This window comes from Tenrec ecaudatus, chromosome 17 (genome assembly GCF_050624435.1).
Source record: "Tenrec ecaudatus isolate mTenEca1 chromosome 17, mTenEca1.hap1, whole genome shotgun sequence".
Lineage (NCBI taxonomy): Eukaryota > Metazoa > Chordata > Mammalia > Afrosoricida > Tenrecidae > Tenrec > Tenrec ecaudatus.
This window is the reverse complement of record NC_134546.1, coordinates 55,178,411-55,202,649: the sequence shown is the minus strand read 5'-3', so window position 1 is coordinate 55,202,649 and position 24,239 is coordinate 55,178,411. Positions and strand designations below refer to the sequence as shown.

The 24,239-nt window shown below is 59.5% G+C and overlaps 1 protein-coding gene across 2 annotated transcripts; it reads left to right on the top strand.

Annotated features, from left to right (window-relative positions):
- Positions 1–5,769: 5,769 nt before the first annotated feature.
- Positions 5,770–23,878, top strand: CSK (C-terminal Src kinase). 2 transcript variants are annotated; one of them, XM_075535507.1, is made up of 13 exons: positions 5,770–6,235; positions 19,262–19,341; positions 19,611–19,724; positions 19,821–19,933; positions 20,319–20,538; positions 21,185–21,278; positions 21,436–21,501; positions 21,591–21,690; positions 21,775–21,865; positions 22,257–22,330; positions 22,423–22,618; positions 22,734–22,820; positions 23,007–23,878. In XM_075535507.1, the coding sequence occupies exons 2-13, from the start codon at positions 19,327–19,329 to the stop codon at positions 23,187–23,189; spliced, it is 1,353 nt and encodes a 450-aa protein (XP_075391622.1). In that variant the 5' UTR covers positions 5,770–6,235; positions 19,262–19,326; the 3' UTR covers positions 23,190–23,878. The 2 variants fall into 2 exon arrangements, with proteins under 2 accessions (XP_075391622.1, XP_075391623.1); XM_075535508.1 differs by lacking the exon at positions 5,770–6,235 and adding an exon at positions 12,618–12,639.
- Positions 23,879–24,239: the final 361 nt, after the last annotated feature.

The window sequence follows — 24,239 nt, the reverse complement described above, 5'->3', positions numbered from 1 at the left end:
ACTGACTTGTTCCTTCCTTGCGACCCCGGGGCTGTCACTCTTTACAGGAGTAGAAAGCCCTGTCTTTCTCTCACGGAACAACGGGTGGGTTTGAACTGCTGACCTTGCAATTAGCAGCACACCAGAGAGACCTTTCCAAATCAAAGATTCCTGACCAGGATCCAAAGGGAAAGGAGGAGGGCAGGACCAGGTCCTTTAAAACTGTTGTGGAGAAGTTCCATTTTCTACATACTCTTTGGCAGTCTTTCCTTCTAGAATAAGATTTCAAATTCCCAAGGAATCCAGACTTCCTGGAGCCACGGAAGCGGGACCAAGGGTAGAAACGATGGCCCTGGGATCATTTTTAAACCGTAAACCAAAATTGCTTTCTGAAGTCTTCTGGACAATAACCCCAAACAAACAAGCCCAGTGCTGTCAGAAGACTGTTGCCTCTCTCCCTCCTCTGTGACTGGGGCTCGGACTGCCAGACTCTCGGTCAACTTAACCACCGGGCACCAAGACTCCTTACACCAAACCACTCAAACCAACCACCCACCCACCTACGACCAGGGAGACACATCTACGTCAGAGCAGAGCAGTCCTATGGAGGGACAGACATGTGGTTCTCCTGCAGAGCTGGCCAGTGGGTTCAAAGCACTGCCCTCTCTGTTTCCTGTTGCTCCAGACAAATAGGGACCCCGTGTTAGTGGACGACCCCTTGCCAACTTTTAAGACCCCAAGAGCTACGCAAGAACTAAGAGGTGAACAGAAGTACTAAATGCACTATGGGGCTGGTCCATCGGACGGAGCCCCGTGAAGGGACCCTGAGCCTGCACACCACTGAACCAAATCCCATGCGGTGGATGGCTGGACATAAAGCAGTCTCAGCAGCTGCTCCTTTTGAATTTTTTGCCATGGTGTTCAGTGTCCCTGTCACTTAGAGGAGCCCCAGTGGTGCCGTGGTTGTGCAACTGGTTGCTAGCCCCAAGGTCAGCGGTTCAAGACCAAGATTGCTCACAGGAGGAAGATGGGCCTTTCTACTCCCGTAAGGAGTCACAGCCCTGCATTGGCGCTGCCCTGGGACTGCCTACTCATGGAGAAACCCTCTGTAACCAAGCGAAACACTGCCTGGTCCTACACTACTACGCTCATAACTTTAAAAGATCACATTGGACAGCTATCAAATTTGTTTTGAATGTTAACAAAGTATTACAGATGGTGTTGAACACAACCCCCCACCAAAAAAAAATTACAGTCTTGTCAACTCACAGGGCAGTTCTACCCTGTCGTGTAGGGTCACGATGAGTTGGAATCAACTCCGTGGCTGTGAGTTCTTGATTACATTTTTCTGTAACTCGTGTTAATTCATTTTTTCACAGCTGTGCAACTTGCCCATAGGACCCCAATACCCAGCTGGGCACCTGCTGGTTAAGCAATGGGATGACGCCATGCCCAGTGCCGGTGCCCAGTTTTGGCACACCGCCTTGTCCTGCGCCAGCCTCAGATCGCCCGTCGGTTAGAGCCCAGGGTGCACAGCCGCCGTGACAGCCTCTCCTCGAGGGACTTCTTTTTCCTCGACGCTCTACCAAGGATGACACCTTTCTCCAAGGGCTGGTCCCCAAAAGTGCAAAAGGAAAAACAAAAACCAAAGTGAAACGAAGCCTGCCATCCTGGCTTGTAAGGAGCAACTGGCTGTCTTTCTTCCAAGACTGATTTGTTCATTTTGTGTTTATTCTTTGTGTGTGTGTGTTGGGCTGCGACTCACGGGGGTCAGCAGTTCGAAACCACCAGCTGCCCCTGGTTTGAAAGATGAGGCTTTCCACTCCCGTAAATGGTTAACCAGCTCGAAATCCACACGTGCAGTCCTACCCTGTCCCACAGGGTCACGATGACGGCAGTGAGTTCTGCATTTAGAAGCCCTTCCCGCCCGCCCGACAGCGCCACACTCTGCCAGCGCACATGCTGGACCCAGACAGAGCCGGACCCTGACTTCTGGTCGCCGAACCCAACCGCAAGCATCCCGCCTTCCTGGCAAGGCAACCCTCTTCCTTCCCTGCCAGCCTCCGCCCCCCCCCCCCCCCGCTTACCACCATATTTGTTCTATATACATTTGTCTTTTCACCTAAGCGAGGGCATTCGATATTTGTCCCGAGATCAGCTTCTTTTGCTCAGTGGAATGTTCCCCAGCTCCAGCCACATTTGGCATAAGTTCATTTCTCAGCCATTCCAGATCAAAAGGTCAGCCCAAGGACCAAACTGCGAAGGGTTAAGAGGAAGGAGGACTGGAGAGGAGACAGGCAGGGAGGAAGTGGGATGACTGACTGACTACGTTCCCTTGTGGGGACTGCAGTCAATGACATGAAACAAAATGGGTATGAATTGTAATTGCTGTATTTTCTTTCTTATTTTTAGAATTGGTGTGTGACGAGCAAAAAAAATGAAAGTCTTTAATAAAAATTTGATCAAACCTAGGAGAAAGGTTTTCTTGAATGCAAATTAAAAAAAATAAAGCATGCTTCAGATCAGATCCCTCCCTTGCTTTAAGTCCTGCAATAGCTAATGATGTGAAATCCTTGCAACTCAGGCCCGAAGAGACCTGGCCCCTACCTGTTCCTCAGTGCCTCTCCCTCCCTGGGGCTGGGGCCTTGACACTGGGGTTAGTCTGTCCCTCTCCTACTTCAGGCTGACAATCTCCTTTGCCTGGTCCCTGGTGGTGCAGGGAAGTGCTCAGCTCCTGACCCAAAGGTCAGCACATGGAACCCAGCAATCAGTCCCCAGGAGCAGGATGAGCCACTGTGTGCTTCAGGAAAGATGACAGCCTGTCCTTCGGGGTCCCTAGGAGTCAGGATGGACTCCCGGGCGATGGGTTTGGGTGTCCTTCCCATGACAGTCTAATGGCCCTGTCTGTTTGTTTCTGCCACCCAGGCACGGCACCAGGCACTTAGTAGGTGTTCGATAAATAGCTCCCGAATGACGAGAGGAATGCATGAGAAGTGCAGTGGAAGCGTCTAGAGTCGGGTTGGGCAAACTGCGGTGACAGAGCCATCTTGGCCCTGGGGGTGCGGGGCCTATGTGTGGCTCTGAAATAAAGCCGGAAGTGAAAGTAAAACCACCGTAGCACCACTTGAAGGGTGTTATTCGGATAATGGTGATTTCATTTGCTTGGGAAAACATATAGTTATGGCTCTTGAATATTTTTTAAAGTGTTGTGCAGGGCAGGATTGGGTTTTCTACCTCAAAAGTTGGCGGAGGGAGCGGAGCCCCAGCCAGCCCAAGCCCAAGTCCAAGCCCAGCTCTGGAGGACAGAGAGTCCTGTGGGAGGAGGTGGCCTTAGATTTGTCCCTGTTTTTATCTTCAGTGCCTGGAAATTAAATGTTTTACTGCCTGCAAAGAGGTGGAGCCAGGATTCAAACTACACATCTATGGGACTACAGGTTCACACGCAGTCAAATGTGTTTGGGCCAGGGGGATGGAGAAGGTTGGTGATGAACCCCTATGGGGGACTGGGGCATTGTTCACAAGTCCCAACAGTCTTTTCTTCCATTCAGCCAGGGGAGGGGAAAGAGATGTCAGCCCTCCCTTCTAGAAGCCCTTGTAGAACAGTGGAAGCGCTTTCCTGAGCAGCCTGCCTCATCCTAAGTCCCTCCATCTCCTCTTAGCCTCCACCTGCTGAACACCCTCCCACCCCACCTCAAGGCCTTGATCTTGCTGAGGTATGCCACAGGTTAGCAGATCTGAGCCTCATCTTAGGGAGGAGGAAATGGTGCTCTGAGACCCACAGTAACTTCTCCAAGCTCACACGGCAACTAAGTGGCTGAGCCAGCGTTCAGCTGTCTTGAAATCTGACCTCAAGCCTGAACTAGCTCAGCCTCACTGGGCAATGCCTCAAATCATAGGATGGTCTTACTGCTTTCCTTTCCATCAGCGGGGTCCCCTTCCTGAAATGCTAGCCGCGGGGAGGGGGGATGGTGGTGGAGTGGGACAGAGGAGCTACTTGAGAGGCACACCCGGGTCCAGGGTCCTTGCAAACTGTAACCACCATGTCTCCTCAACTGGCTCTCTCTAAGAGCCCTTCAGTGTTCCGCACTCTCTTGATCCCTCCATATTTGTGTGTGTGTGTATGTAAAAAGCGAAAGAGTTATACGATTTGAAGAGAAACCAGAGTATATTCCTCCATACTCCAGATTCCAAGCCTCAGCCAGCAAGCCTTGACGCTCCCACCCCACTACACACACACACACACACACACACACACACACACACACACACTCCCTTGGGAATGCCACCTTCTCTCTGCCCGTACCCAAGCCTGACCTTTCCTACCTGGCCCAGTCCCCAGGGAGCATCCTGACTCCTCCAGCCTACAATGGTGCCCTGATCTCCCCTATCACTGCACCCCTCACCACCCACCCCTCTGTCAGACCTCAGCACACACTGGTCTGTGGCTCAGAGCAGGTGGCCTCCCTGCTTCTCCTAATCAAAGACATAAGAGGCGACACTTCAGTGAGCTTTCATCAGGTCCCTGTCACTGCACACTAAGCCCTAGAAACAGGCTCACTCTTCCTCCCCCAAAAAGCCCTAAGACGTTGCTATTATTTGCCCACATTTGATGAGATAGGGAAGCTGACATCAGAGGCTGCAAGCAACTTACCCAAGGTCACACAGCCACTAACAGCTTCCTCATTGCCTCCAAGCTAAAAATAAGAGTCCCAAAGAGGGCCACAAAACTCTTGGTCACCTCTCTTGCCCCTGTTGCGTGCCCAGCCCTCCTCTCTCAGGACGCCCCCCCTAACCCGCAGAGCAGTGCGAACCACCACCACCAAACTGAGCTGCCTGTATGTCCCAGCAGCTGCTACTCACCCTGTCCTGTTCAGGGATTTCTCCAGCCTGGTGCCCTAAGATCAGCAAAGTGTCCCCATCAGCCCTCCTTATCTGCTTCCCGTGGACCTTGTACATCATCTCTCTGCATTTATTAACCGCTTTTCTTAGATTGTCTCTTAGCCTATTCTCTCTCCCACCTTGCCATCAATGAAGGGGCCCTACTGGATCCCACGAAAGGGCCTGACCCAGGGGGTCCTCAAACTTTTTAAACAGGGGGCCATTTAGCTGTCCCTCAGACCCGCTGGAAGGGCAGGACTAGAGTTAAAAAAAAAAAAAACAACTATGAACAATTCCTATGCACACTGCACGTATCTTATTTTGAAGTAAAAAAAACCGAAGGGGGCAAAAGCACCCGGCGGGCCAGATAAATGTCCTCGGTGGGCCGCAAGTGGCCCGCGGGCCATACTACTTTGAGGAAGCCTGCTGGCCCCCCCCCCCGGCCGCCCCCCTCGGATGTGCCTGCGGATGTATCAATGAATGCTTACTCTAGGAGAGGGCCCCCGGCGCCCACCCTCCAGGTCTTCTTGCTGAACTCCTCAGCGGGGCTGTGTGGTCGGCCTCCTGGCCGGACCTCTGGGCGGCTCCGGGGCGGGCCCGGGCAGGTGGGGGCAGGGCGCGGGCGCGGACACACCCCCCGCAGCGTGCCGGGCGCCCGGCAGGGGGCGCCACTCGCCGGCCCCGCCCCGCCCCCTCGCGCAGGCGCGCTGCCGCGGGCGGAGGATCCGGGCCGCGCTTCCTCTCGCCAGGCCTGCGAGCTTCCTCCCAGCGGAGCCCGGGGCGAGCCGAGCTCGGGCGCCGCCGCCGCCGCCGCCGCCGCCGCCGCCGCCCCACCGCTCCCGCCCCGCCCGCCCGCGCCCTGCCCGGGGGTCGTGCCGGGGTGGAGTCCGCGCGGCGAGAGCGCTCCGCCGCGCCACGGTCGGGGCCGTCCCCTGCTCTGCCCGGAGTCCCGCCCGCGCGCGCCGGCTGGTGGCCGCCCGAGTGCCCGGGGCGCGGAGCGCAGGGGGCCCCCGCGGGCCCCGACCGAGCGTCCCGAGCGGCCGCCGCCGGCGGGCGCGACGTCCCAAAGTCGAGCCGTGGCGGCGGCGTTCGGACGCGGAACTCTGCCTGGGGCCGCGCCGGCTACATTGTTTCCGACGCCCTCCCGCCCCCTTCCCCCGCCTCGCTCCCCCCCTCCCCGGGCCGCGCGGCCACCCCCCGCCTCGGGCGGGCCGTCCCTCCTCCCCCTCCTTCCGCACCCATCCCTCTTTGTACCGCACCCCCAGGGGCTCCCGCGCCCCTCCCCTCCCCCCCCCCCCCCCCCGGCCGCATGGACTGCCCCGCAGGCCGCTGATGCCGCCCGCGGCGAGGTGGCTTGGACCGCAGTGCCCGGAGAGAGGTGAGTGCCCCGCTGCCCTGGAGAAGGCGGGCGTCTGAGCGTGCCCCCTCCCCCGGAGGGAGCTGGGTGGCCGCTGCTGTCGGGTCCACTCCCATCCCCCTCACCCCTGCTCTCTCTCCTTCCCGGGCTGGCATTCTCCTCCGGGCAGTCTGTCAGAACCGGACTGGGAGGGGAGTGGGCGAGATAGACCGCTCCGTGAGCCCCACTGACCAGTGCCAGGGCACACCGGGTCCCGGGTGGAGCCCAGAGGTTAGGGCGCTTGATAATGGGCAGTCCTGGGCCCCGGAGCGTTTCCTTCTTGCCCAGTACCTCCCTGCAGGTGTCTTGGCCTACTGGAGGTGAGAAGGGGGGTGTCGGGCAGCGGGTGGGTGGATTGGGGGCCCTGCTCCCTGGCCCTTCAATGAGGGCATGCCAGCTCCTTTGAGCCCTGCCGAAGGTCTAGGTCCCTGGACTGAACTTGTGACCCTCGGCCTCTTGAGCCCTAGCGGGCATCTTTGACCCATGAGTGGAACAACTGAGCAGACCTTGCTCCTGGGTAGAGGTGACACCAGGCCCCCACCGGCCAGCCTGGTCAGCTCATTCTAGTCTCTGCAGGGCCCTCGCCAGGTGTCAGGAAGGGGCGTGTCCAGCCCTCTGATCCTTGGAGCTTAACTAGGGGGTGACTTCCCCTGCCCATAGTGTGGGCCTGGAATTGAGGTGTGCAGGGAAGTTGCTACCCCAGCATCTCAGGTCTCTCACAGGGACAGGTCAGCTGTTAGGGGTGAAGGGGAGTCAGGCAGGCACCTTTATTCCCCAGGGACATGAGGCCCCACCCTGGCCCAGGAAGTACTGTGTGGCGGGAGCACATGCTGGGGCTCCTCCACGGAGGCCCCAGAGGAGGGAGGGCTTCCGGCTCAGCTCTGCCGGGGTCTGGGCTAAGGGACCTGGGACCATCAGCACTGCTGCCCAGGATTGCTCCTTGGTGCCGCAGGCTGGTCCCATTGGCAGGAGGTGCCGTGGATGTGGGGAGGCACCGATGCCCTGGCCTGCATAGAGCACAACAGCTTAGTGGTCAGTCCAGCCCCAGCTTCTCAGCCCTATTGAGCATGTCCAGTTTCCGAACTGGAATGGGGTCAGGATGGAGAAGGTGGGAGACCTCTTGTCACCTCAGGCAGTGCCCTGCACCTTTGGTATGAAAGCGTTGTCAGGATAGGGAGACTGCAGGGTCTGTCCCAGCATGCTCCCCCCTTCGCCCCCACACACCCTGGGGTCTCCATGTCTAGCTCAGTGTGTATGCAGCGGGAACTGGTCAAGGCTGCAGAAGGGAGGCTGGGAGTATAGCTGGATCCTCCTGCTCGAGGAGGAAGGGGACCCCTGGAGGCTGCTGACCCAGTCCATGTCTGGGCCTGAGGACTGCTGACCGTTTGACCTGCCCCTGGTGTCGAGTCTTTGCTGTTGTCTTGATACTGGAGGGGGTCCCGGCTGTGCTAGCTCAGGAGGCCCTCTTCCCTTGACTCTGGCTTCTTTTCCAGTCCGAGGGGCTCTGGAGAGGCTGCCTTTTTCTCTTTTTTAAACCGCTAACTATGTGCTGTGAGGGCGAGGACCAGGGCCTCAGGGTCTTTGTGGAAGAGAGTCTGACTCTGGGTTAGTACAGGTGCAGGGACACAGGGTGCTTTGTCTCTTGAACTCCAGCTCCAAAATGATTGCCCCTCCACTGCTTTGAGGCCAGGAAAGACCAGAACGGCCAGAGCACATTTCTCTAGCGCCATTGCAAGGGACACTGACTCAGAGAGGTTGAGCTGCCACACAGCAGGGGCTGGTCCACAGTGACATGGCTGCCTTGCTACATACGTGGCCTGATGGACGGACAGCCTGGGCCCGGCCGGTTCAAGGCTCCATGTCTGAGGGAATTTAAAGGCTTGGTACCCAGAGACCAGGGCACTGGGCCTGGGAAGGAGGAAGGAGGGAATGAGCGGCTTTGGGGGTGGGGGGGCGACAAGAGATGGTCTTAGGGACCCCGGATACCAAGGCCACATCAGGAGGGCAGGCAGGTCTCAAGGAAGCGAATTCTCTGTAAGAAAATTACTCTCGAACTTGCGGACTAGTTTCCTGGATTTAGGGAGTTACAAAATAGCACTCCAAAATTTAGAAAAAGAAACACGCATTGCCCACTCTTTCTTTACCTGGCTACACTGCTATGAGCATTCCTAGTCTTTTCCTGACTTCTTAACCTGTTCCTCCGGTAGCGCTACCCACCAGGAAGAGTCACCGTCTGGGACCCGCCGGGGGAGGGACGGGATACTTCTACCCCGTTCTGGAGGGTCGCCGTGAGTCGGTATTGACTTGACGGCAGAGAGTGTGGTTTTAATTGACTTTGATGCCATGGAGCTTTGGGGGGTTCCTCCAACGTGACAGTACCTTCCTCTGTGAAACTTGAGCCATGCCCTGTCCCTGGGCTTGGTGTGTGCTTTCCAGCTGTCACCCCCGAGGTGGCCGTGACTGCCGGCCTCAAAAGCACCCATGGGTGTTGGAACCAAGCAAACATGTTGGCATCCAGCAGACCCTAGACCAGCGGTTCTCAACCTTCCTACTGCCACCACCCTTTAATGTAGGTCCTCATGTTGTGGTGACCCCCGACCATAACATTATTTTCATTGCTACTTCATCACTGTCATTTTGCTACTGTGATGAATCGGGCGACCCTCGTGAAATAGTCGTTCACCCCCATAAGGGCCGTGATGGCCAGGTTGAGAACTGCTGCCATAGACGATCAACACCGCATGGGCTCCAGGCCTCGCCATGCCGTTTAGTCCTGAGCGGAGAGAACTTGGGCCAGTCAGCGGCCCTCTGAGCTGACGTTCTTTCACATGTATGTCAGGGCTAGTGGGTCCGCGTTGGGGGAGTGGGAGCCCCTGATAGCCATAGGTATGCCTCCCACAACCCCAGTGGACCTTAGGGCAGGGGCACGCACCACAAGTTACCTCAACGTACCACACAGCAGGGCGGGAGGGGTGGTCCCTGCCCCACGCAAGCCCATCTGCAGCCCTCTGGCTCTGAGGTGGTTGTGGGCTGCAGTGGCCCACCACCCTGCACCCCCATCCTCCATCTCATAATTGGCCGATTTGGCCTTAGGACCAGTTCATTTCCGGGGGCCTGGCCCCGCCCCCACCCCCTTCCGGTCTCCCAGCCTCCAGCTGGCCTGGCTAGGCCTCTTCTCCCACAACCTGTGCCTCCTGCCTCCCTGCTTGGCCATTTCCTACGCCGGCCTGGTGTTTGCCTGGTGGGAATAGAGCCCTGTTCACTCCCTTGGCTTGGAACACAAATGTCCTGAACCCCAGCCCTAGGGCAGGCAGGCCAGCTCTCCCTCCCTCCCTTTCCTGGTGCCTAGGGGGAAGAAAGCTGGAGCAGCTTAGAGCCTCCCAGTTGGGTGCTGGCAGGGCACACGGAAGGTCTGCATCCTCTGGGGGCCTTTCCTGGGCTAGCACCCTTGGCACGGCCCCTAGGTCTAGCCTGAGTGTGCTGCTGTGACTGGCCCGCGCTCTGCCTTCTGTGGAGACCAGTCTCCTGGGGCTGCCCTACGGCAGGAGGAGAAAACTAGTCTCCACTTTGCACCCCTGGGCCTTAGAGACTTCAGCCCCAGCTGACCCACAGGCAGCCCAGGACTAGCCCAGTCACTGCAAAGGCCCCTCAGCACAGAGGTGTGGCTGTGGGGCGCTCCTTCCTGCGGGCTCCTGGGGCAGGGAACATGGGCATGACAACCGCTCTCCTCTCCCACAGCTTGGGCTGGGCTGAGCTCAGAGGGTGGAGTCCACCCCAAGATGCTGGCCAGCCTGAGGGGAACCCTTTGGGTGTTTCTCAGCCTCCCTCCCCATCATCCCGCCTGGGGGACAGAGTGGGTGGAGGAGCACAAGGCCCCCAAGCCAAGCGGGAGCATGGCCTCCCTTCCTCCTCTCCTCTGGGTCCCTTCATCTGCGGGCTGGAAATAGAATCCGCTAAGTAATGATTAAAGTCAAATTCAGACCTAAAAATACAGAGCTGGCGAAGGAAGAGCTGGTGTGCTCCCTGCGTGGCTGAGGGAGGCCGGCCTCCGGTGCAACCCCTGCTCCTCAGGAAGGTCCCCAGGAGCCACGAGCGCTCCACCTCCAGGTGTGGTTACCGGGCTCAGGGCAGCAGCGTGACTTGGAGGCTGCAGGGAGTCCAGGTGGACTAGCAGGACCCAGAGGAGAATCCCATTTCTCCCATGGGGAAACTGAGGCCCAGAGGGCCAAGTGACTTCTTCTGGGCTGTCCACGCTGGCCCTGAGGAGCTCCCCTTGGCAAGTCCTGAGGGCAGGCGTGCCCCAGGCGGTCCATCCCGCCCCGCTGCCTGCTGGGTTTCTCTTCCTGGTTTGGAGGTGCTGCGAGGGGGGGCAGCTTCTTGTCACAGAAGCTGTGGGCGCTGCAGCGAGGCCGTGCTCCGACCGCAGCTTCCCCGTCGGGCCTGGAGGAGGAGCCAAAGGAAGGAGGAGTAGAGGGGCACCCCAGTACACCCCGGCCTGCCCAGCACAGTTGGAAAGCCTGAGTGGGTGTCCTCTGGTTCTCGCCCAGCCAGCCCTGTGCCTGGCGGACTGTGCTGTCCACTCTGCAGGGCCACAAGAGGGAAGATGAAGACCCAGCCAGGTTCTGGCTTCCTGACAGGGCCCGTAGGAGTTCAAAGCTGGTGCTGTGCGTGTAGGCTGGGGCCACCAGGAGGGCTTCCTGGAGGGGGAGGACACGAAAATCAAGATCCGTTTGAAGAAGTGGGGAGCAGAGGACCTTAAACTTGGGGAGCTTGTGCCCTCCCTGGGCTGCCCTCCACTTCTCCAGTTGCAGTGTGGCTCTGGACAAGCTCCTGGCCTGTCTCTTCAAGGCAGGGTACAGTGGACTGGAGAGGAGTGGGCACAGACCGACTTAAACTCTGTCCCTCAGCCACCTACCCAGCCTGGCTGCCTCCAGCCGGCTGGCTCCTTGCACAGGCAGGCTGGGTCCAGGGAGAGGGGGAGGTTTCTTAACCTGGCCAAGGTTCGTCCCCAGCCCCTACTTCAGCCCTTGGGACATGGAGTGACCCGAGCCTGAGACACTGGCCTCACAGCAGGCGGCTCAGTGGACACTCATTCCCATAGATTCTCACAGTCACAGATGCTCCTCCTGGTGAAGGCTGCTGACAGGCCCCCTCCATCAGAGCAAGTGTGTGTGTCCTTTTGGGGGGTCCCATAATACCTTCGGCCAGCCCCAGCTCAAGAGACGGGGGACCAGGAACCCGGGGTCAAAGTTCTAGACCAGAGGTTCACAAACTTGTTTCAGGAAAGAGGTGACAGTATCCTCCTGTCGCTGTGCTGTAGCCCAGGATCCAGGATAAAGGATGGGCATCTGCTTTTGCAGCCCCTGCATCCGTCCAATCCCCTCCCTTTGGGGGCGGAGTCATCCACTTTGGGAACCGCCCTTCTGGACCACTGGTGGGTCTCCGGGCCTCAGTCCAGAACATGATGATTTCTTGGGGTTTGTTGGAGGCGGGTCCCCAGAGGCCCTATGTAAAATGTATGCAAATAAAGGCAGCCGGGAGTGTGTGTGTATGTGTGTGTAGGGGGGAGGGAGTTCTCGGGGAGCAGAAACTTGGGTGAGGACCCTGGGGAGACCAGGGAGGCCCTGCTGCCCAGCCTCAGCCTGTGGTGGTAATTAGGCTCCTGAACGGTAATTAGAAACCTTTCTGGGCCAGGAGCAGCAGCCTCCAGCAGCCGTGGTGCTGGGGGAGGGGCTCCCCCAATAGCCTCCTCTGACCTAGCCCCCACCTCTCCCAAACCGCTAGACAGGATTTCCGGTCCCACTGAACCACTGGGGGTAGGAAAAAAGCCAGTGAATGATCATAACTAGTGGGGAAAAGTTTCAGCCTTTAAACTCTCCTCTTAGGGTGAGGGTGCTGAGGGCCAGGAGTGCCCCCTGGGTAGATAGGCTAGGGCTTGGAGGCAGGGCTCAGAGCAAGGCCTCCATCCAGCCCCTCCAGAATCTGCGTTTAGGCATCTGTGAGGGTTTGCTTGTGAATTCGGCTTCCTCCCCAGCCCTGAGACATCTATTTTGTGGGGGTGCTTTGGGCGCTGGGATCAGGGGGTGCTCTCTGCCAGGGGAGGTGCTGCAGCATCAGGGGTGGGGCTGCTTCAAATGCTGCCAAACCAGCCCAGCTGCTGGTGGGCACCCCACCCTCCGAAGGAACACTGCCCTTTCAGGGTGCCCAGACCTGAAACTTAATCCTGTAACCTGTGTGGAACCTCTAGGCCGGTTCAAAGCCTGCAGGGACCTTCACCCAGAGTTCTCTTCAGCCCTAACCCAACTTCTGCACCACCCGCCTGGAGCCCTGGAGGAGCTGCGGGGCGATCGCTGGGGCTGCTAACTGCAAGGTCCACCTCAGGGAAGGTGAGGCTGGCCGCTCCCCTGAAAATGCCATCCCCAAAGCCCCTGGGGGCACCTCCGCTCTGTCCTTGCAGGGCTGCTGTGAGTTGGGGCAAGTATCACCCAGTGTCACTCTGGGCTCTCAGAGTTGCTTCTGGCTCTCAGTGACCCTGCAGGACAGAGGAGAACTGTCCCCGTGGGCTACCACAGCTGTCATCTGCACAGCCCCTCTGCCTCCTGGGAGCCCGACCCCGTTGCCCCTTCTCTCCAAGTTTGGAGCACTGAGCACATTAGGCCTTGGCAGGTGGCCAGGAGCACAGCAACCAGGTGTGCATTTTACTGGGGTCCCTGGTGCCCTGCTTGTACTGGCCACAGGAGAGCCCGATGGCAGAGTTCTGCCCCAGCCAAGCCCTTACCTCCACCTCCTGCCCGTCCACAACCTGCCAAGAATGGGGTGGCTCTTGAGGGCTCTGGTAACATTGAGAGAAGATGGCAAAGCTGACCTTGCCAGTGCCTGTGGCCTCCAGTGACTGCCCTGTCCCCGGAGGGTCCAGCTGGGTCTTGTGGCGGGGCAGTGTCTCTGGGGGCCAAGGCCCCAGTCCCCCCAGGTCTCTCAGGCACTTCCATTTTCAGTGGGTATTTTTAGCTGTGTGTAAATAGCTACTGAAAGCTCCCACGCCCCATTAAACAGAGGAGATTTGGGGAGAAGGGCAGGGCAGGAGCCCCTTAACCCACACTGGCTCTCAGCACGTGCCTACCTTTGGGGTCTGTAGCTGCCCCCAGGATAGGGAAGGGGCAGCCTGGATGTTTCTGGGCTCCCAGTTCCCCTCCCTTCCCCCCACGGCCCCACGCCATTTTGGGCTCCCAAGAAAGGCCTGCCTGAGGCTGCGGCCACTGACCTCAGCACTTGGGCACAATGCCCAGCCTGTTCCAGGGACCCCAGCACAAGGGCTGCTGGGAGCAGGGTTTGGAGCAGGAAGTCGAAGTGAAGCATTGGCCCTACCATATCCCGAGCCCCTTTGTCCCTAGCGGGGGTGGGTGACAGCTGCTGCCCCTTTGGGGTTCAGTATAATCCCATCGGTTATAAGACCTTGGCCTGGGACCACAATATGTCCTTCTATCCACCCACCCATCCATCCATAACCCATCCAGCCAGGTGGCACTTATTAATGAAGCAGCCACTCTGGGCCCAACTCTCTCCCTGCAGAGCCCCCAGTGTGCCCAAACCGGAGGCCCAGCCTATTTAGGGCTTGTGGGAGCGCCGGGAGGACGAGAGGCTGTGGAGGCTGCTGTAGGCAGCACAGCTAGGCAAAGGAAGGCCCCTGGGAGAGGTGATTGATTGTTTGCTTGTTAAGTTACTGTATTTATATTGGGTAGGGGTGATAGGAGATGCACGGGATGTTTGTGTTGAGTTCAAACGGGCCAAAATAGCTGACATGGAGTGAAAACACAAGTTTCCTTGTGCTTCTGTCCCTACCTCATGCTCCAGGCCCCAGAGACAACAGCTTCACTTCCTGCTTCTTCCCACACATGATAACCCATGTAGATATGACGTGTGCGTACCACAGATAACTGTGTAGATCTGAGATAGTGTGTGTGTCTGTCTGTGTCTGAGTCCCCTGGCGGAAGGAGACACCAGTGGCGGTAGAACATGCAGTCCTGCCTGTTCCTTGTTCCCCATCTTCGTGTGAGCATATCAAACCTGTGGGAAAATTGACATGCTAGTGGGGCGCTGGCCCGGTCTCTTCCACCCAGGGCGCCCATCTTAGCACCCTGCCACGCGGGCACGCACAGGTGGAGATGGTTTGGTCTTGTGGTTTCTTTCTGCTGCTCTCTTTGAGCGTTGGTTTCAGGGCGTGGTACCTTGAGTGTGTATCACGTAACCGAAGTCGTATTAATCCCATGATTTTGTTAGTAGCGATCTGGTTTTCCTCGACCCAGAATCACAGGTGGGGTGGAGAAGGGAGTCCTGTGCCTTGGCTGGCTCCCCTTCCAGGCCAGCGGTTAAGGATGTGCCGAGGGCTTGCTCCTACCTAGGAGCCCTGGTGCCAGAGTGGTTGTGTGACCTGCCTAACCACAAGGTCTGAAGTTAGAAACCACCAGCTGCTCCCAGGGAGAAAGACAGGCTCTCTACTCCGTAAACAGTTAGTCTCGGAAACTCACAGGGGCAGTTCCACTGAGCCACCCAGGTCACGATGTGCTGGCATCGACTCGGTGCCAGTGAGTGTATAACCGCTGCCGGGATTGGGGTGGAGCAGCCCTGGGGTCCAGCACAGGTGACTCACGTTGATCTCAGTTCATCACAGCCAGTGGGGCACAGGGGCTGCCTGTGCCATTCTTGGCGATGCTTGATGTGATCACTTGGCTAGGGATGTCTACCGAGATGCTGAGGGCAGGCTGGTACTCACAAGCTGTCACTGGCCCCTCTTCCCCAGCAGCTGTTCTTGTTTAGTATGCAGTCCACACCTGCTGCGACCCTTTGATACAGTTCTTATCATGGTGGTGACCCTGTAGTTGGGCACATCTGCATGTGAGCGGACCCGCCTGGAGACAAATAGAGGAGCGCTGTCTTGGTTCCTAAAACCATCGACAATACGGTGTTAGGCAACCCCTAAAGGGGTGGGGACCCCCAGCTGGAGGGATAGTCAGTGCTTGGTGATTGATTGGGAGAAAGACTGTACTCCCATGTAGAGTTCGTCTCGGGAACCCACAGAGGCAGTTCTGCCCTGCCCTGCCCTGTAGGCGTGCTGTGAGTGTGGTTTTGAGTTTTGGTGATGTGTTGACTTGCCCCACCCACCCACCTACCCATCCACCCACCTACCCACCGTCCGGTCTCCCGCTTGGTCCCTTCTCCTTGGGACCGTGTGTAGCAGGAGCGCTTCCTCAGCTGCGCCTTGAAGGCAGAGTGGGGACCCTGTGGGAGGGGCCGGAGGGAGAGGGGGAGGGCACAGGTGTCCTGAGGACCGCAGGTGGGAAATGAGGTCCGGATGAGGTTTCTGGAGAGGGCAAGCATCTTGACTAAGAGCACGCAGCAGGTCAGTGGCAGAGCCAGGGCGGCAACCCGGAGCCCCTGGCTCCCCGCACGGGTGTTGTGTGCTGCCTCCGGAGAAAGGCAGGGCTGTGGAGGCCCCAGTGTGTCACAGCAGCCCTGGAGATCCAGCGGGCCAGGTGTGGGGCTGCTAACCACAAGGTCAGCTGTTTGAAATCACCAGCCGCTCTGCAGGAGAAGGGCGAGGCGGTGTGCTTTTGGAAAGATGGACTGCTTGGGAGCCCTGTGGAGTATTTCTGCTCCGTCCCGGAGGGTCACTACAAGTCAGAGCCAACTTGATGGGGGCGGGGAGGCACGGGCTTGGGGTTCTGTACTTTGACGTGTGGTGTCCCTGAAGGGCCCAGCTCCTCACTGAAAGTCTGGAGGCTTGAATGTGCACCAAGGCGCCTCGGGAGAAAGTGATGTCCCTCTGGCAGAGGGCAGCCCCAGGGGCCGTCGTGGCCCGCCTCGGACACACAGGACATCGCCACGAGTCTGCTCCTGTACTCTGGAACTCCGGCTCAGCCTCGGACCTGCTGGGAGAGGCGGTCACCCCAGGCATGGCTCTGAGAGACCCTCCTAGTCTTGTGGAGGGAGGGACCTGCAAAAGGCTCATAGCCTGGCCAGGGAGCAGCCACCTGGGTAGCCAGCCGCTCCTCGAAACAACCCTGGGAGCTGTGGTCCTCACCAGGTCCCCAGGGCACAGCCAGCACAGAGAAGAGGAAGGGCAAAGCACCCCCGAGCCTTCCCAGACCTGCAGCTCACCCAGACCACTGGAGGGCCTCCAAGGCCCCTACCTCCGCTTTCTGCACTGTTCAGGGCCCTCCGTCCCCCCCGCCCCACAGGCCAGGCCCCTGTCCCAACCTGACACCCGCACTGTGACACTTCACTTCGGGTTGCCGCCTGGCCTCTCTGGCCCTCCCTCCAGGCCCTCCTCTGTACAGTGGGAGTAATAGCAGTCTGAGTGGCTGTGAGGAGCTGATGATCCGTATGTGCCAAGGACAGGGCCTGGCACAGAGTAAGTGTTCAGAAAACAGGGCTGTGATTATTTTATTATTATCATCAAGTCAACGGGGAGGCGGGCATAGCAGCTGCAGGCCGGGAAGGGAGTGTTTGCAGACTGACAGCTGGGAGGGTGACTCAGGGAGCCCCAACCTCCGCGCCCTCCTGCCGTGGCAGCACTTTGGGAGAGGAGGGAGAGGCATGCGGTTGTGGACCAGGCAGGGACCTGCTCCAAAGGGCCTAAAGGTTGAAGGCCCAGCCAAGCCCAGTGGGGCCACGATGCGAACTGTCTCCTGTAACTTGCTGAGTAACTTCAGGTGTGTGCCGTTCAGCTTCTCTGGGCCTCAGTTTCAGCATCTGATGTAACTTAGGGGTAGGAAGAACTCCCCTCTGCCCCCTGGCATGGGGTCCCCGACTCCTGGGCTCAGTCGTGTGTGTGTGTGTGTGTGTGTGTGTGTGTTTTGAGGGTTGGGGGCAGTATCCAGGCTACCCTCGGGGCTGGAGGGCTACAAGCCCTAAGAGGAAGGGGCTCTCATGCCAGGCCTAAACCAGCCACTTTCCAACCCAGGGTCTTGTTGCACACTCAAGAACACAGACACCTCTGCCCCACAGCCCACTTGTTGGAGACTGCCCTCACCCTCTGGGCTCCCAGGGGTGGAGTCACTTGCACCAAGCAGGGCAGTTTTTAAACCCAGGCCAGGCTGCCTCTAGGACCAAGTGCGAGTCCTGGGAGGGGTGTGTCTTCCAGGCTTGGGCAGTGGCCAGACCTGACAGCTTCCGCTCTCCTGGACCACCCCACCCCCCTTGTTCCTCTCATTGACACTTGAACTGAATCCCCTGCTACCCAGTGAGGTTGATGTGGACCCACCCCAAACTGCCCCTGCAGGGCGCTGGCGAGGATGTCCGGGGTCCTGGGGCCCCCAAGGAGCAGAGTCCTCTCCATCTGCATCGGGACCAGCAACACCTGCCTCCATCCCAGACTCCAACTCAGGGCTGCGGAGACTGAATTTTTACAGAACAGCCTCCTCCTCCTTCCCAGGAGAGGTTGGTGGGTTAGATCACTAAGCTTTCCAGTTAGCAGTCCAGTGCTTAGCTCACGGCTCTACTGGGGCTGCGCCTGCCTCCTCCTCCTGCAGCCTTGCCCACACCCCCTGCTGCCTGTCTGAGCCCAGCTGCAGCCCTTCTTCCTCCGGGAAGCCCACCTACCGGCCAGCCAGGCCTTGCTCACTTACTGCCCCAGCCACCTGCCTGGTCCGGCCTAGGGACTCATGTTGGTGCCACTGACCCCAGACCTCTTCACACTGTGGGAATAAGGTGCATGTGACCAATACATGAGCATTGCGAGGCCCTGGTCCCATCTGAGTCAGTGTCCTTACCCATGTTAAGTACAGAACCGCTTCAAAAGCTCATGGAAGGACGGAATTGTTCTCCAGAGAGGGGTGGGGGGTGTGTGTGTGGGGTTTGTGTGTGTGTGTGTGTGTGTGTGACGGAATTGTTCTCCGGTGTGTGTGTGTGACAGAATTGTTCTCCAGAGAGGGGTGGAGGTGTGTGTGTGTGTGTGTGTGTGTGTGTGTGTGTGTGTGTGTGTGTATATGTGACGGAATTGTTCTACAGGGTGTGTGTGTGTGTGACGGAATTGTTCTCCAGAGTGTGTGTGTGTGTGTTGGCTGGTGTGGCTTTTTGGGGAAGGGAGTTTTGTTGTCAGATTGCTTGGGGTGGAGGACACTGGCGTGGGCTCCCACACAGGCTTTCCCGTGTGCCCTTCTCGCCGCTCCCCATCTCCATCCCACTGGCTGCAGAAGCAAGTCTTCCCAAAGGAAAATGTCGTCGTCGGAGTGTGCCGCAGGTGACACTGACACCTGCCGAGCCTTTCCTCCATAGTGCTCCTTCCCAAGGAGCCACAGGGGCTCACAGCACCCATCTTTCAGTTAGCTGCTTAACCGGTGGTCAGCCGCTGTCGCCACCGGGACTCACATCAGTGACGACGACGAGGGCACCACTGGGGAGCAGGCTGGCACAGTCACCTGACTGCACGACCAGTGTCCTCGCCGGCCCTGCGTCTGGCTCCGTGTTTGCCTTGTGTTTGGCTCTGTATCCGCTCCCGCTTCACTGGGGCTGAGGCAGAATGCTAGTCCTGTGTACGGGTCTGCTTCCTGACTAGCCCACAAACAGGCTGCTGGCCTCTTGGGCCATCCGGGTAATTTCCAGACTGGGGACGGGACATTCTTGTGTCTCTTGGCAGACTCGCTTTCTCAGCAGTGTGGACTTACAACATGCAGGGAGCTTTCAGGATTCTGCCTGGAGGGGTTTCAGAGGGGCAGGGAAGACCCAGAGAGGCTTAGTGGCTTTCCCTGCAAACCTGGGAGAGGACTGGAGGGCTGATGAGACGGGCCACTAGCCCCTCTCAGCCTCCTTCGCCCCTGTTGGCCATTCTCGCAGGTCTGGGAGGTTCCCAGTGAACGTGGGGCTGGTGGCCTCGTCTGCCCCTGGGTCTCTCAGCCCTCATGGCCCTATTCAGAGCCCGGGCCCAGCCTGCAGAAGGCTGCCTTGCCCCAGGTCCAGCCCCAAGGAGGAAGCCGTGGCAATGACTTCTGCTCTCCCTGGTCTCTCCTACAGCCCTAATGGTACCAGAGTGACAGGCCAGCCTTCCTGAGACACGGGGACACAGAGCTCCTGAGAAGATGTCAGCGATACAGGTACCTTGTGCTGGAGGGCTGGGGCGGGCCAGAGCTGGGGAATGAAATGGGAGTTTCCATCTGTCCACACCCCTCTGCCCAACCCTCTGTCCCTGCCCAGCTGTTCACAGAGCAGAATCCCGGGCGCACTCTCAGAGGTGGCCACTGGACGGGGGCTCTTTCAGCTGGGGGGACCCCAAAAGCTGGAGGACCTGTGACCTTGAGGTAGTGAGCAAATGGGTAAAAAGGGGTCCCTGGATGTGCCCACCCACCTGTCACCTGCCCTGCAGGCCGCCTGGCCATCCGGTACAGAATGTATTGCCAAGTACAACTTCCACGGCACCGCCGAGCAAGACCTTCCCTTCTGCAAAGGAGACGTACTCACCATTGTGGCCGTCACCAAGGTAACCAGAGATCCCTCCCACCTCTGGGGCGTGGATTCTCTCCAGGACAGAGGAGAGGCTAAGGCTATGTTTGGGCTTGCTCCCACCCCCTTCTAGGACCCCAACTGGTACAAAGCCAAGAATAAGGTGGGCCGTGAGGGTATCATCCCAGCCAACTACGTCCAGAAACGGGAGGGTGTGAAGGCCGGCACCAAGCTCAGCCTCATGCCGTGAGTACCGCCCCCTGCAGAGAAACCGTGGGGGAGGTGTGGGTCCAAACCAAACTCCCCGCCATCACCATAGCCTTCGAGCAGCCTGACCTTGTGGGACAGAGCAGAACTGAGACCCTAACTGTATGGGAGCAAAAAGCCAGCTCATCTTTCTCTTGAGAGGCGACTTGATGGCTTGAACTGCTCACCCTGAAGATAGCAGCCCAGCTCGGGACCACTGACCCCAGACGGGCGGAGGGGAAGAGGGGACCAAAGAAGGGGGCATTCTGGGGGGTGATGATGGGAACACCGGGTGAGGCCCTGGGGTGCCTCCATGAGCGAGTGGCAGGCAAAGGATCTTGAGAAAAGGCCCTTGGGCCTCTGACTTGGCTAACCCCCCTGCCAGCTGGTTTCACGGCAAGATCACGCGGGAGCAGGCGGAGCGGCTGCTGTGCCCCCCCGAGATGGGCCTGTTCTTGGTGCGGGAGAGCACCAACTACCCCGGGGACTACACGCTGTGCGTGAGTTGCGACGGCAAGGTGGAGCACTACCGCATCATGTACCACGCCAGCAAGCTGAGCATCGACGAGGAGGTGTACTTCGAGAACCTCATGCAGCTGGTGGAGGTGAGGGGGCTGCCCGGCCAGCCCGCCCGGCCATCCAGGGTCTGGCTCTCGTCTGCCCCTCCAACTGGGTGACCTTGGCCACACTGTGCAACTTCTGTGCGCCCTGGTTTCGGAGTACCCGACACATGCCAGGACTGACCCCAGTTCCATGTTGTAAACCAGGCTCAGAGTGGTTAGGGGCCTGTCTGATCGCAGAAGTACCTCCTTTAGGCAGGCTCACAACTCCCGAGTGTGTGTGTTTGTTGGTGGCGGGGGGTGGCGGGGGGGACATCAGCAGGTCGCTGTCCCTGCCAGCTTACTCCACTCAGCTTCCAGGCCAGCCTCCTGGCCCAGGCCACCCCGGCTCCCACACCCGGCGCCCCCTTAGTCCATCTGCACGTCTGCCTCAGGATACTGGTGAGGCCCAGAGGAGTAGCGACAACAACCGAGAGTCTGTCTAGCACCTCGGTGTGGGGCGCTACGTGTCAGTGTGTGCTGCTCCCTAACCCCCCACCCCCGCTCTGCCGGAAGTAGGCAGGCCCCGGCCCCGCCCCTCCAGGTGGAGCAAGACTAGCCTCTGCCGCCCTCTGGTGGCCAGACGTGGGTACAGATGGGACGCCGGGTGGTGCGGGCCTGGGGGTGCTGAGTGCCCTGCGCCTCTCCCCAGCACTACACCTCAGATGCCGATGGCCTCTGCACGCGACTCATCAAACCGAAGGTCATGGAGGGCACGGTGGCAGCCCAGGACGAGTTCTTCCGGAGTGAGTGCCAGAGCCGCCTGCCTGCATGAGTCCCAGCCTTTGATGGCCGACCCTCCTCCTGGGGGCTCTGGCAAGGAGCGCCCCCCTCCCCCGCCCGGCACACATTGTGAGTCCAGTCTGCCTCCCACCCAGCAGCTCTCTCTGGCCCTCCCCGTAGGTGGCTGGGCGCTGAGCATGAAGGACCTGAAGTTGCTGCAGACCATTGGGAAGGGGGAGTTCGGAGGTGAGGGGGCAGGGGGAACCCCAGAGGGGCTGGGGGACTGCTGGGAGGCCGGGGGGCCCCGAAACAGCCCCCACGTGGTCTCCGTGCAGACGTGATGCTGGGGGATTACCGAGGGAACAAAGTAGCTGTCAAGTGCATTAAGAATGATGCCACCGCCCAGGCCTTCCTGGCTGAAGCCTCAGTCATGACGTGAGTCTGGGCAGGGGTGGGGTGGGGTGGAGCTTCACCCGCTGGGGCTGATGGGAAGGCTGACAGGCCCTGCCCTCCCCCCAGGCAGCTCCGACACAGCAACCTGGTGCAGCTTCTGGGTGTGATCGTGGAGGAGAAGGGCGGGCTCTACATCGTCACCGAGTACATGGCCAAGGTACATGGCCACCCACCCCCAGCCCACCCAGGGTAGCTTGTCCTCAGACACCGACTCCATGCCCCTGGCCCCTGCCCCTCGAGCCCCTCGAGCCCCTCTCTCCCGCTGAGCTGTATTGACCCTGAGCCTGGACAACTCCCTTCACCACCTCAGCAAGCCTCTGGATGCCCCTCCGTGGGTGGGCCTGGCCGCATACCCTCCTGCTGAGATTCGTGTGGTGAGAACACTGACCAGCAGCCAGTGTGCAGGCTCCCGTACTCAATCATTGGGGTCCTGACCACCCCTACCCCCACTCGCTCCCTTGTGTGTCACCAAGCCCCAAACACCCTGTTCCTGAGGGCCGGAGGGCACGTCTAACCCGAGGGACCGTTGGTCTGTCTGTCCGCTCCAGGGGAGCCTAGTCGACTATCTGCGGTCTCGGGGACGGTCGGTGCTGGCTGGAGACAGTCTCCTTAAGTTCTCGCTGTGAGTGAAGCAGCCCCTGGGGTGAGGGTGGGGGCGGACTCCCTGTGACGGGAGCACCTGTCTGAGGGCGCATATGACTGGCCCGCCCCCAGAGACGTCTGCGAGGCCATGGAATACCTGGAGGGCAACAACTTTGTGCACCGGGACCTGGCCGCCCGCAACGTGCTGGTGTCTGAGGACAACGTGGCCAAAGTCAGCGACTTCGGCCTCACCAAGGAGGCCTCCAGCACCCAGGACACGGGCAAGCTGCCGGTCAAGTGGACAGCCCCCGAGGCCCTGAGGGAGAAGGTGGGCAGGCTCTCCCTCCGGAGACTGAGCAGAGGGGGCGGGCAGGGTCTGGCCCCCCGAGTGATCCCCGAATCTGACACCACTGAGTTTCTCTCTTGCTCACTCCACATGGCAGAAGTTCTCCACCAAGTCCGATGTGTGGAGTTTCGGAATCCTCCTCTGGGAGATCTACTCCTTTGGGCGAGTGCCTTACCCAAGAATTGTGAGTGTGGGCGCTGGTTGGGCCCGGGCCTTGCCGTCGGGTGGGTGGGCTTGCCTCCGGAGCCTGCAGACCATCTGCTGGACCTGAGTCTGAGGCATTAGGGAGGGGGATCTTGGGAGCAGATGGTGGAGAGGGGTCCCCTCCACGGTCAGGCTCTGCGGGGCTGACACCACCCATTGCCCACAGCCCTTGAAGGACGTCGTCCCTCGGGTGGAAAAGGGCTACAAGATGGACGCCCCCGACGGCTGTCCGCCAGCCGTCTACGAGGTCATGAAGAACTGCTGGCACCTGGAAGCTGCTGTGAGGCCCTCCTTCCTGCAGCTCCGTGAGCAGCTGGAGCACGTCAGGGCCCATGAGCTGCACCTGTGACCCCCGCCCGGGCCATTGCGGCTGGACCTGCAAGGACTGGGGGCCTGATGCCCTGCTCACTGGGCCCAAACCGGAACTAAGCCCCAGCAGGCCGGGGCCTCTTTTCTCCACCCCAGCCCACGCCCCCCCGCTCCGGTCCCTCAGGGACCCCGCCTGGGCTGGGCACCTTCTCATGGACCCACTGAAGAGGCTGAGAAGGCAGGAGACGGAGGAGCGGGAGGCAGGTGCCCCCGTGGCCAGCACCCCCACCCCCAGCCTCCCATGTCTCGCCTTCTAGAGTTTATTCCTTTCTGATTTTTTTTGTTGAGATTTTTTTCCCCGTGTGTTTATTTTTTATTATTTTTCAAGATGAGGAGAATAGAAAGTACCCAGCTCATGGGCATTTTACAAGAAGTACGAATCTCATTTTTACTGTCTGCCCATGATGGGGAGGTGGGCGGCACCAGCCTCTCTTGGGGAGCCACGTCCTACCCGTGTCCCAGCCCCATGTCGCGTGTCCCGTGTCGCCTCGGCCGCCTGCCCACCCGTGCTTGAGCTTCACCGTGTTACACTGTCTGCATGCGCCCAGGCAGCTGTCGTCAGGGGCTTGGACATCCTGTCCCACCGCCGCCGCCCACCTGCCTGTGAGATAGAATTGTAATAAACTGCCCCGTGAGGACACCGCTGCCCCGCCGGGCACTTCCACCACCGAGCCTCTGTCCTGCCGGTCCGCCCCCCCCCCCCTACTGTGCCATCCTGTCCTGCCCCCCTGTCTCTGTGAGGGGGGTTGTGCTTGCCCTGTTGGGGGTGGGGAGCACGGCCAGGAGATGGAGCCCCTGCTTTGTGTCAGCTGCACGAGCCAGTGTCCTGTGTCTGCGTGGGGGAGCCACCCGCCAGTCCCCTCCCTGCTGGCCCTTGGGCCGCTGGATCTCAGGCACCCAGTCCTCCACAGGCCAGCCCTTCGCCCTTGGGGGTCCTGTGCATGCCTGCAGCTCCAGGAGGGCCGGAGCCAGGGAGTGGGAGGAGGCCCAGCCCAACCCGACGGGGAAGGATCCTAGGCAAGCCCTGCTC